The sequence below is a fragment of the Octopus bimaculoides genome, chromosome 24, assembly GCF_046866305.1.
Source record: "Octopus bimaculoides isolate indiv1 chromosome 24, ASM4686630v1, whole genome shotgun sequence".
In the NCBI taxonomy this organism is placed as follows: Eukaryota; Metazoa; Mollusca; class Cephalopoda; order Octopoda; family Octopodidae; genus Octopus; species Octopus bimaculoides.
In genome coordinates this window covers 22,967,081-22,987,994 of record NC_142951.1, presented here as the reverse complement: position 1 = coordinate 22,987,994, position 20,914 = coordinate 22,967,081, and the positions used below count along the sequence as shown (strand labels likewise).

The 20,914-nt window shown below is 37.3% G+C and overlaps 1 protein-coding gene across 2 annotated transcripts in view; it reads right to left on the bottom strand.

The window, feature by feature from the left end:
• The window catches only part of LOC106884340 (receptor-type tyrosine-protein phosphatase R-like), a 173,743-nt gene that overhangs the window by 39,312 nt on the left and 113,517 nt on the right, over window positions 1-20,914 (bottom strand). For both annotated transcript variants that reach the window (XM_089341521.1, XM_089341522.1), the window contains 2 exons: window positions 6,880-7,047; window positions 119-229 (listed from right to left, as the gene is read on the bottom strand). In XM_089341521.1, coding sequence (XP_089197647.1) covers window positions 119-229; window positions 6,880-7,047 — 279 coding nt within the window. The remainder of the gene's footprint in view (window positions 1-118; window positions 230-6,879; window positions 7,048-20,914) is intronic.

Below are 20,914 nucleotides of genomic sequence, written 5' to 3'. Positions count from 1 at the left end.
TACTGCAGTATAGTGTGTTCTAACAGAACATCCACATTTAAGTGGGGATAAATAAGACACTTTGGCATTAAAAATTCCTCTGTTGCTAATAAATATGAATTTAATGTGTCTGACTTACCAGAATGGTGACTAACATAGTGACAAGAGCTGCAGCACAGGAGGCGACTATGTAGGGGAAGTAGTGTTGCATCCACACTGGATCAGTCATTGAAGTTTTTACCACAGATGTCTGAAATTAATGAATGGGTATTAATTAGTGATTGGTCAGCTAAGACAGTTTACACCTCTACCTTACAATGTTATCATATTCTCATATAATCATCTTCAGTCACTGAGACCACAATTAGAGAAAAGTAAAGTAAAGGGTGTGTGTAATTATGGTTTTTTTTTTATCCCTGAACCAATGAGGAAATGTTTAGATGGACATTAGTCCTGCTAGTAAATAGCAAAATCTCCCTCAAATCTCATCAACCACTTTTCAGCTTTCCATATTAAAAGCACTGGTGAAGGGGCCACATACAAAAGAATCCAGTACACTCTGTGGAATGGTTGGTGTTAGGAATGGCAACAAGTTGTAGATACTGTGCCAGAACATACAATAGAGCCTGGTGCAGGGTCTGGGCTGACCAGCTCTGGTCAAACTGTTCAACTCATGACAAATGGAAAACTGATGTTAAATGATGATGATGATGATGGTATTATGTCTTGTGAGAATATGGATCTGAAACTGGAAAGTCAGAGATGACACTGAAGCATTCTCTCCTTGGAGCAGACTTGGGCAAAGTTGTATGGAAGACAAGCTGTTGATCTTGCCTATGCAGTGAGTCTCTCTTTACCATGTTACAAATGTTATCGCAAAGAAAGGCAAGAGCTGATACACTTCAGTACCAGTGTCTTCACACAAGAATTTCCACAATATAGGCATAGATATGGCTGTGTGGTAAGATGCTTGCTTCCCAACCATATGGATCCAGGTTCAGTCCCATTGCATGGCACCCTGTGCAAGTGTCTTCTATTATAGTTTTAGGCCGACCAAAGCCACGTGAGTGGATTTGGTAGATGGAAACTGAAAGAAACCTGTTATAGGCACATGCATGGCTGTGTGGTAAGAAGTTTACTTCCCAACCACATGGTTCCAAGTTCAGTCCCAGTGCATGGCACCTTGGGCAAGTGTCTTCTATTATAGCCTTGGGCTGAGTAAAGCCTTGTGAGTGGATTTGGTAAACAGAAACTGACAGAGGCTCATCATATATATATATATATATATATATATATATATATATATATATATATATATATATATATGTATGTATGTATGTATGTATATATACGAGGTCTGATCAATAAGTATCTGGACTGATGCCATAGTAATGAAGCTAAAGCATGCAGAGTAAAGTGGTAAGATGCTTGCTTCCCAACCATATGGATCCAGGTTCAGTCCCATTGCATGGCACCCTGTGCAAGTGTCTTCTATTATAGTTTTAGGCCGACCAAAGCCACGTGAGTGGATTTGGTAGATGGAAACTGAAAGAAACCTGTTATAGGCACATGCATGGCTGTGTGGTAAGAAGTTTACTTCCCAACCACATGGTTCCAAGTTCAGTCCCAGTGCATGGCACCTTGGGCAAGTGTCTTCTATTATAGCCTTGGGCTGAGTAAAGCCTTGTGAGTGGATTTGGTAAACAGAAACTGACAGAGGCTCATCATATATATATATATATATATATATATATATATATATATATATATATATATATATATATGTATGTATGTATGTATGTATATATACGAGGTCTGATCAATAAGTATCTGGACTGATGCCATAGTAATGAAGCTAAAGCATGCAGAGTAAAGCTGCTTGGTAATGAGTGACCTTGACCTCTGCTGTGCATGTGCACTAAGTTTTAATATCCTAGTTCACTTCCACTGATTACAGCAGTGCTTGGAAGTAATGTGTGTAATGTATGATCGTCACATTGACCATGACAGAGAAAGTTGTCATGGCGATACCTGCTCAGAGTCCTATGCAAAGTTGCAGAAAGTGTATGGAGGGGAGTGTATGAGCTACACACAAGTGTATGAGTGGTTCAGACGTTTCGAAGATGGCTGAAAAAATGTTGATAGTGACGAATGCTCTGGGAGACTCGCAACCAGCAGAACTGAGGAAAACATCACAGATGTGCATGCAGCTGTGAGGGGAAATTGTTGAATAACCATCTGTGAGTTATCAGAGGATGTATAGATTAGTTACGGTTCAGTTCAGTCCATTATCACTGAAGATTTGGGTATGAGACGAATGACAAGGCTGGCCCTTCGAATTATAGGTATTGCTCATTTTTGCCAGCTGAGTGGACTGGAACAACATGAAATAAAGTGTCTTGCTCAAGGACACAATGTGTTGCTGGGTATTGAACTCACGACCTTATGACTGTGAGATGAATACCCCTAACCATTAAGCCATGCATCTTCACATATAGATGTGTGTGTGTGTGTATGTTTGTATTTCCTTGCCTTGACATTGCATGATATTCGTAAATGAGTGTCACTGTCATATAAGCAGTGTTATTCATTTCCAATACTCATCAAACACATGTCCAGTCATGGAGAAATATTACATAACTTGGAGATAGGTAAGGATTAGCCACAGGAAGAGCATCCAGCCATAGAAAATCTGCATTGCTAAACTCCTTCTAACCCATGCAAACATGGCTAAATGCGCATCAAAATAATGATGTTTAAGACGGACAAAATATACTTTGTAATATTTGTTCTGGCCCCTTTAAATTCTGAGTTTACCAGCAACAACATTGGTGCCAAGCTGCCTTTGTTGTACCCCCTGACAACACTGATGGCATGGAAAAGGAAATCTGCTGCATGAGAAACTGATGGTCTTCTGTTAAAAAAAAAACCTAAGCATAGGTCCCAATCCCCTAAAAAGAATTTTCTAAGTAGGAAATTCATGATGTAATAGACTTATGATCTCAAAGACAGTCCAGCTATAACCATTTTATTCTTTCTTGGGCTATGTATACAGAGAAGGCATGTAGCTTAGTGGTTAGAGCATTTGGATCATGACCTTAAGGTTGTGAGTTCAGTTCCTGGTGACACATTGTCCTTGAACAAGATACTTTATTTCATGTTGTTCCAGTCCACTCAGCTGACAAAAATGAGTTGTGCCTGTAATTCAAAGGGGCCAGCCTTGACATATTCTTATTTCTTTACTGCCCACAGGGTACTAAACATAGAGGGGACAAACAAGAACAGACAAAGGGATTAAGTCGATTATATCAACCCCAGTGCGTAACTGGTACTTATTTAATCGACTCCAAAAGGATGAAAGGCAAAGTCGACCTTGGCAGAATTTGAACTCAGAACGTTAAGACAGTCGAAATACTGCTAAGCATTTCGCCCAGCGTGCTAACGTTTCTGCCAGCTCGCCGCCTTACGTATTCTTACATATCACAGCTTTGACATATTCTGTGTCACACTGAATCTTCCTGAGAATTTTGTTAAGGGTCTGTGGAGTGCTCAGCCACTTGCAAATTAATTTCACAAGCAGGCAGTTTGGTTGATCGAATCAAATGGAACCCCGATCATCATAACCGAGAAAGTGCCAGTTACATATACATAGAATTGCATTATCCAATGAGTCTATCCTGTTTGAAGTTAAGTAAAGAGTAATTTAGTTGCTGTTGCTAGCATGTTGAGAAGTAGAGGCTCACTGGTGGTGGCAGTGGTGATGGTGATGATGATGATGAAGGTGGTGGTGGTGGTGGAGAGTATAGTGGTAAAAGTTGGGGTGGTAGTGTTAGATGTGGCAGTGATTTTAAAGATCAATAGCATCCGTCAATATTCTCCTCCATTAGGAACTATTCAGCGAAATCAATGAAATAGTCTGGAAGACATGGCCTATTATTAAGGTGGTGGTGGTCATGGCAAGTGGTGGTGCAGGTGTTGGCAGTAGTGAAATACTTACTGGAGTGGTGATACTGGTGAAATGTGACAGCTGAGGTGGTATTGCTGGTAGAGTGTGATGGTTGTGGTGTTGGCAGTAGTGTTGGTGGTTATGGTGTTGTTGTTAGCATTGGTGTGGTGGTGGTGGTGGTGGTGGTGATGAGATATTGGTGGCACTGTGATGGTGACAGTTGAGTAGTGTAGTGACAGTGTTGGCATGGTGGTGGTGTTTGTGTGTTGAGGTGTGATGGTTGAAGTGGTGCTTGTGCAAAGAGGTACTGTTGGCCGGTAGTAGTAGTAGTAGTAGTAGTAGTAGTAGTAGTAGTAGTAGTAGTAGTAGTAGTAGTAGTGGAAGTAGTAATAGTATTGGCATTTCATTTTTTACATTCTGGGTTCAAATTCTGCTGGGGTCAACTTTGCCTTTCATCTTTTCAGGGTTGATAAAATATATACCAGTTGAGCACTGTGGTCGATGTAATCGACTTACTCCCTTCCCCATACATCCTGGCCTTGTGCAAGAATTTGAAACAGTTATCATTATTATTATTATTATTATTATTATTATTATTATTATTATTATGAAGGCACTGAGCTGGCATAATCATTAGTATGCTGGGAAAATTGCTTAGCAGCATTTTGTCTATCTTTATGTTCTGAGTTCAAATTCCGCCAAGGTTGACTTTGCCTTTCATCCTTTCGGGGTTGATGAAATAAGTACCAGTTATGCAGTGGGGTCGATATAATCAACTAGCCCCCTTCCCCAGAACTTCAGACCTTTTGCCTATAGTAGAAAGGATTATTGTTATCCTTTTATATACATACAACAGATTAAACTTTTGGAAAATAAAAATTCCTAACATCAGCTCCCTAAGTATCCTAGCTGTCCCTAATAACACTGTTTTCTGGAGCTGCACTAAACTGGGTTTCCTCTATTCATCTGTTCAAATATTTAGGGACAGTTTCTAATGCACCCAGAATTACAGAGATACATTTTACCTGCACTTTCCATAGTCTCTGTAACTCAATGACTAGGTCCTGATACTTTGCTCTTTTCTCTGTACATCTCATATTGACTTTCTCATCATTTGGGACTGTAAAGTCAATTACCTGGCATTTTCTATTCTCTTTGCCTACTACTACCAAATCAGGCCTTCTAGCTTCTATTACTCTTGTCAGTCTGAATGTTAAAATCCAGCAACATCTTATATTTCTTACTTTGTAGCATTTTTATTAGGTACATATTCATACCAGTTATCAGTATGGTCAAATCCTAGCTTTCTATATAATTCCCAATGGATTTTTCTCCCTAGGTTGTCTTGTCTTTTCTTGTATTTTTTCTCTGCCAGCATACTATATTCACTTACTATATGAGTAACACTTTCCTCTTTTGATTTACATAACTTACATTGAGAATCTACCGGGTTTTAGTCCATCTTGGCTTTTATCCAATTAGTTCTTAATGCTTGATCTTGTGCTGTTACTAACAAACTTTCTGTCTCCTTTTCAACCTCCCTTTCTGAAACCATAACCATGTCTAACTATTACTATTTCCTGCAACTACTTTTGGGAATCTACCATGCAAAGATTTCTCTTGCCAGTCACGTAGTCTTTCCGATTTTTTTTTTTAACTTTATTTGGCTTTTTGGTTTTCCTATGCCCTAGCAGGATTTAATAAAATTTCTTCTTCTTCTTTATTATTATTATTATTATTATTATTATTATTATTATTATTAGTAGTAGTAGTAGTAGTACTTGTAGTAGTAGTACAGAGTTAGACTCATGAAGGTCAATAATATGGAGCAAGGGTCATGTGGGATGATAATGTTGTAAAGGGTGTAATAACGAGTCATAAATGACCAAAAAGAAGACGATGACAATTAAATGGATCCTGCATCAGTTTCGATGATGCTGAGTATTACAGATGTTTGATCAATAGGACAACCTATTTATTGTGTTATCATAAGATGAAGTGGTGGAATACTTCATAAACAACAAAGTATTACAAGAAGGATTCTATCTTTAATCCTTTACCATTTAAGCTGGTCATATCCTCATGGAGGCATTGACAAGTGACCGAGACCTTTGGAGATATGCTGTGCTTGAGAAGATGATTCAAGCTAAGTGAAATCGTAGTCGTGGCCATTGCCAGCATCATGTAAATGGCATCTGTGAAATTATAGTCATGGTTGCTGCCAGTATCATGTAAATGGCACCTGTGCTGGTGGCATGTAAAGAACACCCATTACACTCTTGGAGTGGTTTGTGTTAGGAAGAGCATCCAGCCGTAGAAACCATGCCAAACCAGACTGAAACCTGGTGAAGCCCTCCAGCTTACTAGTTCCAGATGTTAAATGAGGATGGAAAGCAAATGTTAAATGATGGTCCAGCCCAAATATTCTATCTGTTTTATGTTCAAAGTGGCTGGATCCAGGCTCTCACACATACCCTACAATGTCATTCTGAAAAATAAACAACCACGACATTCAAATCTCAAAGCTAGTAGGGGAAGGTAGAGAGGGAGAGAGATAAATAATGAGAGGGATAGTGAAAAAACATAGAATGTGTGAAAGAGAGGACAGGGAAAGAGTGTGAAAGAGAAAGGAGAGAAAGAGAGGACAGAGAAAGAGTGTGAAAGAGAAAGAGAGAAAATAACAAGTGTGGGAGATAGAGGGATAGTGAGAAAGAGAGTGAATGAATGAGTGTGAGAAAGGGACAAAGAGAGAGAGAGTGAGAGAGAGAGACAGGGAGAGATAGACTGAGAGAAACAGATAGAGGGATTAGAAGGAGAGAGACTGAGAAAGACAAAGAGAGAGAGAGAGACAAAAAAAGCATATGTTGAATGAGAGATAGAGTGGGGTTGTAGGAATGAGAACACGAGTGAGAGTGTGAGTGACAGTGGTGAGTGTAGACAAAGAGTTTACTTACCTCAGTTCCAAGTGACTGTATGCGAAGGTTTGGTAGAAGCTGTTGTAATCTCGACAATAGATTGTGTGTAGCCAAAATGGTGCTGGCTTTAATGAAGTTTCCCAAATGGAATGGTATTTGTTGATTGAGGGACTTGATGAAGAACATCTCAACTGTATTACGGTGAAGCTGAAAATAATAATAATAATAATAATAATAATAATAATAATAATAATAATAATAATAATAATAATAATGGTTAATAATAATAATAATAATAATAATAATAATAATAATAATAATAATAATAATAATAATAATGGTTAATAATAATAATAATAATAATAAGACCTACCAAAAACTGATCTTGAAGATCTTGAAATAGAAATTAGCAAAATGTGGAATCTGAAGACGAAAACAATACCTATTGTCATAGGTGCCCTGGGAATGACAGCGAAACGGGCTGATTACTACCTAGCTCAAAATGGCTGAAGTTCAAAAGATAGTGCTCATGGGAACTGTCCATATCCTACGTAAAATACTGTCTAGGTGATCTCAAATCTTAAAACAAACACATAATTTTCTTATGGTTTCTTAAACATTCTCTAGAACAACACTATGTACAAATCCAAATATATGGTACCCTAGGCATAACACCTACATGAACTTCTAACTTGTTGTCTCTTGAGGCCTCTGGGTGAGACTTGGATCCAACTTGTACAAATACAATGCAAAAGTCAAACATAAAATAATAATAATAATAATAATAATAATAATAATAATAATGGGAAGAGGATAAGTTGATTACCTCGACCTTAGTGATCAACTGGTACTTATTTTATCAATCTCTATAGAATGAAAGGCAAAGTTGACTTCGGTGGAATTTGAACTAAGAATGTAAAGACAGACGAAATGCCATGAAGCATTTTGCCCAGTGCAGTAAAGATTCTGCCAGCTTACTGCCTTAATACTACTACTACTACTACTACTACTACTACTAATAATAATAATAATAATTATTATTATTATTATTATTGTTATAATTATAATAACTATGATGATAATGATGATGATACAACAACAACAACAACAACAATAATAATAATAATAATACAGATAATAATTGTTTCTTTTATTTCTTAATATAAATATCAAGACCACAGTTACTCATGAGGAAGTGCAAAAAGTTTTGGATATCAGTTTGGTCACTCCCTAAAAAACACTATCTGGATGCTCCCTGGATTCCTCAGCAAGTCAGAGACTCAGAACATATTAAAGAGTAAATATGGAATAATATCTTTGTTGAATAAGTCAGGAGACTACAGTGAAGAAAAACCCAGCAAATGGAATTCTCCCGGAAAAGATAAAATCCCTAATTTTAGTCTGAATGCCTTCCTTGAATCTCATGGGAAATTGATCCACCTCTACAGCAGCGTCATGCATGGTTCTAGGAAAATCCCTCCTTGGTTGGTCAATGGAGGACCTCGCCAAAAATGGTTGGAACCAATAACACTTAAAGCTACTAATCAATTACAAGTCTAACAACCATGTATAAAACATTAATACTCATTTACTTGTTTCAGTCATTTGACTGCGGCCATGCTGGAGCACCGCCTTTAGTTGAGCAAACTGAGCCCAGGACTTATTCTTTGTAAGCCTTGTACTTATTCTATCGGTCTCTTTTGCCAAACTGCTAAGTTACGGGGACGAAGACACACCAGCATCTACTGTCAAGCGATGGTGGTGGTGGGGGGACAAACACAGACACAAAAAACACACACATACATATATATATATACATATATACGACGGGCTTCTTTCAGTTTCCGTCTACCAAATCCACTCACAAGGCTTTGGTCGGCCCGAGGCTATAGAAGAAGACACTTGCCCAAGGTACCACGCAGTGGGACTGAACTCGGAACCATGTGGTTGGTAAGCAAGCTACTTACCACACAGCCACTCCTGCACCTATATCCATCATTGAATATACATATACACTTCTGATGTAGTAAGTTTGGTAGAATAATTGGTTTCACGTTCAGAATAGGGTTCCACATTGAAAATACTGATCTAATGCTGGTGATGATGATGATGATGATCATCATCATCATCATTATGATAATGTTAATGATGAGCACAACAGCAAAGAAGATGATGATGATGATGGCAAAGACAATGAAGATGGTGATGATGCTAATGAGGAGGAGGAAGATGATGATGATGATGATAGTGATGATGATGATGATGATGATGATTATGATGATTATTATGATGGCAATCAATTTGAAGTTGATGACAGCAAGGACAATGAACACAAAGATGATGATGATGATTATAATTATGATGACAATGACGATTGCGATGCTGATGAAAATGCAGATAACAGAATTCGTATCTGGTTTATTACAATTAAATCTTCAATCAAATCTCGTCAGTCATTGAATTTGTTTCTGTCTTATGCAGTTTCTCAAATTTTTGTAAAAATTGTATTTTTATCGTTTTCAGTTTTATTTTTTTAAATTCTAGAAACTATTGTTGGTAACTGGAATTAATCTTGTTTTAGAAAAATGTCAAATTATTGTTTAATCTGTCTTTCAGCAATCTTTCTATTGTCTTTCTCTTTTAGAAAGATAGGAATCATCTTGAAGAATGCCTACAGAACTTTGTGAATGTCAGAAAATTTGAGAGGTGTATCCCAGAATCCTTTTGGGGGAATTTTTCTCACTCTTTCCCTTCCCTACTTTCTCTCCCTCCCCCTCTATTTTTTTTTTCTAACAAGTTTGTTGAAATCTGTTTTAAAGTTTAGACTTTGAGAAATATCTCTAGCAGCAAAATGTATCAAGGTATTTACGTAGGCGGAATACAGTTGCTCATTCATTCAGTCATCCATTCATTCATACATACATACATACAAACAGACATATGAACACACATACATACATATCAGGGACATGCTGCCTGGGTAGGCAAGGTAGGCAGTGCCTACCCTGAATGAAACAGATCGATAGTAACATTTTCCTTTTATGGCAAAATATGCTCCTAATTCAATAAAATTATGAAGGTTACTCTGATTACTATGCATAAAAGGCAAAATATTTTATTTTTTTGTAGATTAGGTAGGCATAATTTGCTCCTGCCTTTCAATCTCAGTATTAAAGCCATGCATAGAACTGTTGTAGTACATGTTGACCGTTAACAGCTTTGAGCATTTTTTATCTGCTTTGATTTGTAGATATGCGTCAGACAGACCGAGTTTTGAAAATATTTTTCTTCCGTTTAGTTTTGTAAAAATATCTTCTGGGGTCGGCAGTAGATAAAGGTTCACTGGTCGAAAAATTGGCACACAACCTAATTTTGATATTTTTCTTTTTTATACGTACAGTTGGAGCTGCCCATTTCGCGAAATTTACTTTTTCAATGATACCGGTTTTTGCCAATTTGTTCAACTCATCATCCATTTGCTTTATTGCTGCAAACGGCACTTTCCTATTAGGTTTGAACACAGTGTAACGTTATCATCTAATTCGAAACACATTTCAGTCTTTGTGCACAGACCTAGTTTGTCCAAGAGTACTTGCAGAGACATTTTAAAAACCTTTCTCTTTAACTCTTCAGACAAATTATTTTTAGAGGGACAACTATTTAGGTTTTAACAGTAGAGATTTATGGGGAGATCCCATAAATCGAATAATTCTAACCAATCAGTACCAAACAGATCGGTTGCATTTTTAATGACGTAGACTTTCACCCTGCATGTTTTCCCTCAAAATGTGACATTAGTCCACGTTTCACCTATAAAATGTTTGTTGCCTGTCATGCTATGAGCAAATTTTACTGTTTTTCTCAACAGAGGTTTCCCTATTTTCTTCCACGTGTCCATATTTATGATTGAAATATCACTTCCGGTAACCGATAGAAGTGTAATATGTATTCCATTTATTTTTACGTGTACAAATTTTTTTATTTGGGAGTTGATTTTTGTTTCTGCTGAGAGAACTCTAGGATTTTTAATGTTTGACCTTCGTAATTTTGTTCTCCAGTTTGAACTCTTGTGACCAATTCTTTTGCAACTTTAACATTTTTGATTTTTAAATGGATAGTCTTTTCTGAAATGTATGCCCCCTCCCCTCCATAACATGGATTAGGATGTGACGCTCTTTTTTGGTTGTACTTTTTCCGACTGGCATATCTGTATTTTTGAGGAATCCTTTTCTTGAAATTTTTCTACATTGTGTTTCAGGTTTACCATTCTTTGACATTCTTCTGCCATAGACTGTAAGGTTGGATCTTGGTTTGCTTGTTCCAATTAAGAATGAATCCTGGTACAGATTTCTGTATCTTCACTTGCTGTAAGGCCTTCTACAAAAATAAGACACTTGAACATCTCAGGTGTAAGTTCTTTGAGTTTAAAACTTTCACACATCCTGATCACTGTTCCTGTGCATGTGATAAAATCATCATTCTCTTGTTTCGTTATATTCCAACACTCCATTCGAGTGTTAAATAGAGAAGTTTTATCACTGAATATTTTAGACAGTAATTCTATTGTTACTTTAAAAGAAATTTCATTGGGTTTTTGGGGCAATATGAAATTACAGTCATGTTCATGCCCTAACGGAGCTAATTTTTGCAATAACAATTTCACTTTTTGTTCGTCTGACTATGATTTGCAGTCTTACTTTAAAAATTTCCTCATATCTTCTGTAGTACGATGCAAAAGTTATACCCTCCTCTGGGTTATAACTGAATTCATTAATTGAGTCCGAAATGTATTATGAAAACTGTACTATGGAAGTTAATAGGCCTTCCATTATTTAACAAGTTGTATCACAAACAAATTGTTAAATAACCAGCATGAGCTTTGAAACCCTCGTTGCCAGATGTTGTAATAATCCGTCTGGTGATGGCTTACTTTTTTTTTTTCCCTCGTTGCCAGATGTTGTAATGTAATTTGTTATGTACAATAAATAAGATAACCAGACAACAGTATAAACAATGTAACAAACTAACAAATCTCTTTACAAACCAACAATCAATATTCCTTGTGAACTAACCAAACTGACACCTGACTTCACTGTGAACTAACACAAACTTCACTCGACTCCGAACTCTGAACTTTTGAACTCACTTGGATCATTACTATTTATACTTTACTTGGGTCAGTCTATCTCTCACAAGGGGGCGTTGTAACTCTCATTACAACAAAACCACATTTTTACCACATTGCCTGGTCCAGGAATTGAAACTACAATCATACAACTGAGAGTCCAACAGCCTAACCACTAAGCCATGCACCTCCACAATAATTCAGTATTTGCCCGCCTACAACAATACACAACACAAGTCACCTGTGTTATGTGATAATTCATCCATGTTTCTCTTCACCTAAATGAATAGGGATTCCTTTTTTTCTACTTTATTTCACTTGTTATTTATGCATGTATTGTCGGCAGGTTGGCAGAACTGTTAGCAAGCCAGGCAAAAGGCTTAGCAGCATTTTGTCTGTCTTCACATTCTGAGTTCAAATTCCGCTGAGGTTGACTTTGCCTTTTATCCTTTTGGGGTCGATGAAATAAGTACCAGTTAAGGACAGGGGTTGATGTAATTAACTTTTCCTTTCCCTGAAATTCTATACTTTGTTCCAAAGTATGCAACTTTGTCTGTCCTTTTTCTGAGTTCAAATTCTGCCAGGGTCATCTGTGCTTTTCATCTTTTCGGGGTTGATAAAATAAGTGCCAGTTGAGTGCTGGGATCGATGTAATCGACTATCCCCTTCCCCAAAATTTCAGGCCTTGTGCCTATAGTAGAAAGGATTATTATTATAATTCCTTTTACCATCATTATTGTTATAGTATGATTATCATCATCATCATCATTATTATCAATATTATTAAGGCAGTGAGCTGGCAGAATTATTAGCATGCTGGGCAAAATGCTTAGCAGCATTTTGTCATCTTCACATTTTGAGTTCAATTTCTGTCAAGGTCGACTTTGCCTTCCATCCTTTCGGGGTGAGTAAAATAAGTACCAGTTGAACACTGGGCTCGATAATTACATCGACTTACCCCGTCCCTTAAACTAGCTGACCTTATGCCAAAATTTGAAATTAATGTATGTATTGTTTGTAGCCAACAGTCAACTGCATTATCCAATTAAATCTGTTAATTTGAAATACCAGAAACTCCTCATCCAATCAGCTTTCAATGTTTATTTGATTATTTGCCAAATGATATTCATTGCATCATTTAAAACCATTAAAAGCTATTGCATTGTTTCATAAGTTCATTTCCGTGCTTCTGTCTGATAATCAGTCACTTGAAATTCAGAGTAACATTTTGTGAAGTAAATATATATATATATATATATATATATATATATATATATTCTCCCATATATATATACACACACAGATATATATATATTGTACTTGTTTGGCAAGTGACTCAAATAACTAACATAGCACTACTTCCATAATGTGATTGTAGAACATCAAATTATAGATAAACAAATTCCTCCGTGTGTGTGTGTGTGTGTGTGCACACGCGCACCAACAGGAAGGGCATCCAAGCACCAAAGATCTGCTTCAGTAAACTACAACTCACCCACGCAAACATAGGAAAGAGGATGTTAAAAAAAATGATGTTGTCACACATGCACACACACACACACACACATACACAAACACATGCATCCATATAGCAGGTCAGCTGGGATAATATAATTCTTGGGGAGGCACTTCAAAGTACTGTGACTCTCTGAAAATTGGAATGGACGTCCATTATGAAACTGCAGTACCAGAAAAACAGAAAAATCCATAACTTACTTTTTTAGTGTAGAGTATAAATAATAAATATTGAAGATTGGGGTTCGTGTTGTTATCATCATCATCATCATCATCATCATTATTATTATTATTATTATCATTATTTTTATTATTAAGACAGCAAGCTGGCAGAATCGTTAGCACACCGGGTGAAATGCTTAGCGGTATTTTGTCTGTCTTTAGATTCTGAGTTCAAATTCTGCTGAGGTTGACTTTGCCTTTCATCCTTTCAGGGTCAGTAAATTAAGTACTAGTGAAACACTGGGGACGATGAAATCGACTTACCCCCTCCCCACCCAAATTTCAGGCTTTGTGCCTTTAGTTTAAAGGATTATTATTATTATTATTATTATTATTATTATTATTATTATTATTTGATAGTTCACAATTGTTGAACTACAATAATGGTGGCAACAGCAGCACCAGCACCAGCACCACCACCATCATTATTTAATATCCACTTTGCTATGGGTCAGACGGAATTCGTTGAAGCAGATTTCCTATGGCCAGATGCCATTCATCATACCAACCTTCACCTGTTTCCAAGCAAGGAGACATTACATCATGACCAGACGTGTTCTTCACAAAAGACTGGAAATGGACAACATTGCTAGTACGATCATTGTACTCATTTTACAACCATCATGTGACGTCAGAACAAAGGCACACACATGATGATAGGCTTCTTTTGGGTTTCAATAACCAAATCCACTTACAAGGCTTGGTTGAGCTTGGGGGCCATAGTAGAAGACACTCGCCTAAGATGACATGCAGTGGGACTGAAACCAAGACCACATAGTTGGGAGGAAAGCTTCTTAAACATACAACCAAGCCAAGCCAAGTGGTTCTGAAATGAAGAGAAATCAAGGTCTTTGGAGTTGTCTGATATTAAAGCCATCATCATTTGCTACAGTAACTTCAAGAAACCAGCCATCCACTTCATCACCTACCAGTGAGGTGACCATCAAAGACACTTCATACTCACCAGGAAATAGTATAAATAGATCTACGAAGAATGCATCACTCAACAGAGACTAGAGATTAGCAACAATAGAGTAAGACTAAGAGTTAAAGAGACCCAGAGACAGACTATATATAGAAGATACTGAAGCTACAGGTTCCATAGCTAGATGAGGTTCATAGGAGTATTAGGTTAGGAATATAGTGAGGAAGATAAGATAAAGACATTTAACTGTTTCGCGTTCACATAATCCAACCAAATATAACAGTGTTACAAAATTTTCATTTTTTTTTGTCTTTGGTTAGTAAGTGTTATTTCTAATTTGCTTCTATCTAGAAATCAAAGGAAATGACTACCATTCCCTTCAAACTTTGCTCTTGTGACCTGGGCATCAATGCTTTGAAATTGACCTGTTTTCCATTACATTTCAGACCGATTCAGCGCTGAGTTGCTGAAGCAGAAATATCATTATAGCAAATATTCTGCTCAATACCACAGATTTGCTTGTCAGTTGCTTGACCATAACCAGTTGAGCATGTCCCTTGGTGGCAGATAATATGTGCATCTTTGATGATGAGCAGGAGTAGAGGGGGAGCATCACAGCCATGTGTTGGGAGTGATTCTTTGAGGTTTGAGTAAATATCATAAAGGCTAAGTTTGAAGGAAATATTAGCCATTTTTCATACTTTCAAAAAGGAAATAACAGTTGCTACCCAAGGACAAAAATCATGTTACACAGTGTAATGCTTCTTAATTCACATTGTTTTGAATTAATCCTGCATCATCTCATAGCTTTGAGATTTTGATGATGCAATTGTTTATTTTTAGAATGACATTGCAAGGTAAATGTGAAAGGTCAGATTTTGCTGGTTTGAACATAAAATAGGTAGAATACTTGGGATATACTCTTTACTCTTTTACTTGTTTCAGTCATTTGACTGCCGCCATGATGGGGGGGGGGACAAACACAGACACACAAACATATATATATATACATATATACGACGGGCTTCTTTCAGTTTCCGTCTACCAAATCCACTCACAAGGCTTTGGTAAGGCTATAGTAGAAGACACTTGCCCAAGGTGCCACGCAGTGGGTCTGAACCCGGAACCATGTGGTTGTTAAGCAAGCTACTTACCACACAGCCACTCCTGTGCCTATATATATATATATATATATATATATATATATATATATATATATAGTTTATGTATATATTAATATTATCTCAGTTTTAAAAAAACCTTTGACAATGTAAATATGTTAATAGTTACCATGGGTAGCAAAAATTACACAAAAAACCAGGATATCACACCCATTTTTGTCTTGCTTTTATATGTTGATTCCCTGAAGATGAATATATGTGGAATTCCAGTAGCTCTTATTTCTTTGGAGGAGAGCACACATATATTTTGAAACATGTGTAGGAATTAAAGGAACCTTTATTTATATGCGTTTTACTCCATTTATTGTTATTATTTATATATATATATATATATATATATATATATATATATAAATATATATGGCCTTTAAATGCTAAAGGGTTAACATAGAAGACAACTGGGAGACAACCTGTGGTAATATGCAAACCAGGTCTGCAGGAAAAAAAAAAGGATTCCAACCAGAATAGATGATGATTTTTGTGGTGGAATAGCAGGATAGATATAGCCATAAAAGATAAAAGGCAAGCTTGGGGGAAAAAAAAAGGGGAAAAAGCAGGGAGCAATAAACAGCGTCGAATGGCAAAAAAGAGAAGATGTCAGATATACTTAGGAAAATGGAACATTGCTATCGCACATCATCACTTCTGTCAGCATCATTAGCATAACTATCATCAAATCATCATCATGGTCCTCATGTTATGATTGATCACCTTCACCCTTCTTATATCCTAACCACCACCACTACTACCTGTACTGTCACTGCAACTACTACCACCACTGCTCCAGGTACTGCCACCACCACTTCCAGTAACACAGCTACAACCATTCTATGTGTGTGTGTGTGTATGTGTATTTTTTACAGTTTCTTCAGTATAAATCTGTTGAAGCCATATAAATTCCTAACCAGCATGCGATTGGTTATTGACTGATGGTGCAAAAAAAAAGAAAGAAAGCAAAACAAAAAACAACCCAAAATGACCTGTCCACCAGCCATTCTGCTTTCTGTCTCTCCACCTGTCCTGTTTCACCCCCTCTCTCTCTTTCTACCTTTCTCTTCCCTCCACCTCATTTCCACCATTCTTTCTGGCCGCCCCTCTCATCCCAACTCTTCTCTCCTTAATTCCTACCAATTCCCTCATACTCTCACTCTCTCTCTCTCTCTCTCTCTCTCTCTCCCACTCACCCTCTCTCTCTTCTGCTCTCCCTCTCTCTCATTGTTTCCTATAAAGTTACAACTGCCTCTATCACTTTCAGTCTTCCAGCATCTTTTATGTTTTTTCATCTGCCCCGCTTCTCTCCCCAGTTCAGTGACCCAGTACAACCACGACCACCACCACAATCACCACCACCACCACCATCACCACTGCAGATACATATGTCAAGACATTTACAACCAACAATCATAAAGTTAATCAATCAGTAATAATTTAGTTTTTGCTTGTCTTCTTTCTTCTTTTTTTTTTTCGGGAGTGGAGGAGTGGGGGGGGGGGTAGTTGCTTTTAGAAGACTTTTCATTTCTGAGAGAAGAAAACAACAGTAACAACAATGTCACTGCCACTGCCACCACTAGCACCTCCACCAACTATAACAACAACAACAACCTCACCACCAATGCCAACACCTTATTGCACATGCATAAACACATGGTCTTTATACTCTGATATGCAAACAGGCAAAGAGAGGCGCACACACTGCAGAGAGAAGAACTGTGTGCATGCAAATGTACACATACTCAGATGTGTACGTTTATACACATATAAACACACTCTTACACTTATGCAAATATATATACACTCTTACACTTATGCATATATACACACTCTTACACTTATGCAAAGTGAGGTACACTGCAGAGAGATGCAGCATATGCATAGGCGCAGATGTGGCTGAGTGGTAAGAAACTTGCTTACCAACCTCTTGGTTCCTGGTTCAGTCCTACTGCGTGACACCTTGGGCAAGTGCCTTCTACTATAGCCTCGGGCCAATCAAAGCTTTGTGAGTGGATTTGGTAGATGGAAACTGAAAGAAGCCCATCACATATATATATATATGTGTGTGTGTGTGTGTGTGTGTGTGTGTGTGTATGTATTTATATTTATGTGCATGTGTCTTTGTGTCTGTTTGTCCTCACCACCATTGCTTGACAACCAATGATGGTGTGTTTACATCCCTGTAACTAAGCAGTTCGGCAAAGTGACTGATACAACAAGTACTGAGCTTGTAAAGAATAAGTACTGGGGTTGATTTGTGCAGCTAAAACCCTTTAAGGCAGTGCTACAGCATGGCCACAGTCAAATGACTGAAACAAGTAAAAGAATAAATGTACATGCTGACCCACACAGAGACATACTCAAATGCGCACATGCACACGTGTACACACTCTTATACTCTGACACGCACTCACGCAAAGAGAGGCACACACTGCAGAGAAATGCAGTGTACGCATGCAAATGTATAAGCAGACCCACACATCGACATACTCAGATGTGCACACACCTACACGTGCAGACACACACAGGTGCACATGTATGTATGTATGTATGCAAGACACACAGTTGCACAGGCATGCAACGACATACAGAAATATAGATTCTTGCAGACGCAAACATAGACACATACATGTACACACACACACACACACACACACAGATGTACACAAAGTGGCATACAAACATATATGCACCCTGACATATTTACACACACAAGTACACATGAACACAGACATATCCCCCCCCCCCACACACACACACACATACACACACACAGAGTTACAAACCCATGACCTTCCCCATCGAAAATCAATAAGCAATTTGAAAGCAATCACAAGTAAAAAAAAAAAAAAGCTAACGAAACCTGAATATGTTACAAAAATGTGTTTTTTTGTGTTGTTGTATGTGTTTATGGTGTTTGGCGCATTTGATCAATAGTTTAACGATAAACTCACTGAAGAATGGTACAGGATCGGAAGTGAACTGAACAGAGAAGCATGAACTCATAAGAGATTGCCACTCTTTCTCTCTCATATATATATATACACATATAAACATGTATATGTATATGTACATTATAGGTATATATATATATATATATATATATTTAAAGTCATAAATGACAGAAATAGTTTTATGAAATTTTATTTAACACTAAGAAAATTCTGATATCACGACAAATTGTCTTGTAATTTAAAAACATGTAAATAACATTATTACATTATTATCTTTGATAATAAATAAATTACTTACACATATACAGACATAAATATAAACATATATAAATACAGAGTGGTGCAAAAGTAGATACACACGTACAATACTCATTTATTTTTATCAAAAAAAATTAAAAGTTACGATAAAAGTATTATTATAGTTATGATAACTGTCTTATGACATTGAAAATATCAAAAATGAGGCTAACTAATTTAATGTGCTAATAATTTTAATGAATTAAGTATTATAACACTGATTTGATAAATAATGTATACCTACTTTTGCACCCCCAGTTGTATATGTATATATGTACACTATACAACCGATTAATTCTTGCTCTCTCCTCTAAATGTGAGTAGAAATGTAGCTACTCTACAACAAGAATTTGCTCTACCTCCAATGGGCCCAAGGGCTGTGTACTGGGTGCTTTTTTCATGCCACTGGCAGTATTGAGATTACCATGCAGCTCATAAATCTACAAAACCTGAGGAGTGGGGAGGTCCATATGTTACAGGGTGTCCACAAAGTCTGGGTACATGGAGTAAATAAAATCATAACGTAAACAATTAAATATAAAAAATAATTTCTCAAAGTATGTGTTAATCCCCATGTACGCAGACTTTGTGGACACCCTGTAGATGGGGGTTAAGGTATGAGAGAAGAGAAGGGGGTAGAGTAGGTGCTTGCTTCAGAGTCCCTACGCACACACACACACACGTGCGCTCACATGTGCACCTTTATATACATCTATACATACAGGGTGCCCCGTGGTTGTGTGGTAGGAAGCTTCCATCCCAACAACATGGTTCCAGGTTCAGTCCCACTGTGTGGTACCACAGGCAAGAGTTTTCTACTATAACCATGGGCCTTGTGAGTGAATTTGGCAGATGGAAACTGAAAGAAGCCGGTTGTATATACACACACACAAACACATATACATATACCTGTGTGTGAGTTTGCCTCCTATCACAGCTTGACAACTGGTGCTGGTTTGTTTACGTCCCTGTAAATTAGCAGTTTGGCAAAAGATATAGATAGAATAAGTATCAGGTTTTAATAAAAAATAAGTACTGGGGTTGATTTGTTTCACTAAACCATTCAAATGGTGCCCCAGCATGGCCACAATCCAGTGACTGAAATAAGTAAAAAAAGAACGTTACATACTCTAACAGCTGATAATTCACTTAAATTTCATTTCTGTTTAGATTTAGCCAATTAGAATTAATGAAGATAGCCAGACCAAGCTTTGAATAAAGGAAATTTAGCCTAATGTGCTAAAACACAGTTGAAGTGGAAAGACAGTTTAGGAGAGAGCATCAAACAGAATCATCTATGTGATTCACCTTTACTTGAATTAGAGGTGAGTTTGAAGCAGGTGAAACTATTCAGAATGCCCCCAAAACATGTTCTGGAAGACCACAGACAAGCCTCACAAAGCAAGAAAGAACACTAAAAAATGTATTGCTAGAGTTGAAGAAAATTTGTGTGGTAAACAAGTCATTAAATTGAAATTTCAAACTCAAATGACCATGGTATTTTGAAGCACCGTCTTTGGAAAAGTTACATTCCAAGAATAGGTCATGCTCTCAATGAAGATGACCCAGACAGAAGAGTGGAGTTTTGCGAGTGGTACTTGGCAAGATGTGTAGAAGATGCACCCTTTCCAACAAAGTTTGTTTGGAGTGATGAGGCTACATTTAAATCAAATGGCTCAATTAACCCCCACAGCTGCACCTACTGGTGACCTGAAAATCTGCCCCATGTTAATTTACCAGGAATTATAAGTCTATCATCAAAAGGATTAAGTTATTCTTTTTGACAGGCACGTTCATCATGGCCATGTCCCCACTCTGTCTCCCAGCTGAGAGGTCTTCGTCTTGTAGGCGCCAGTGCCACGTA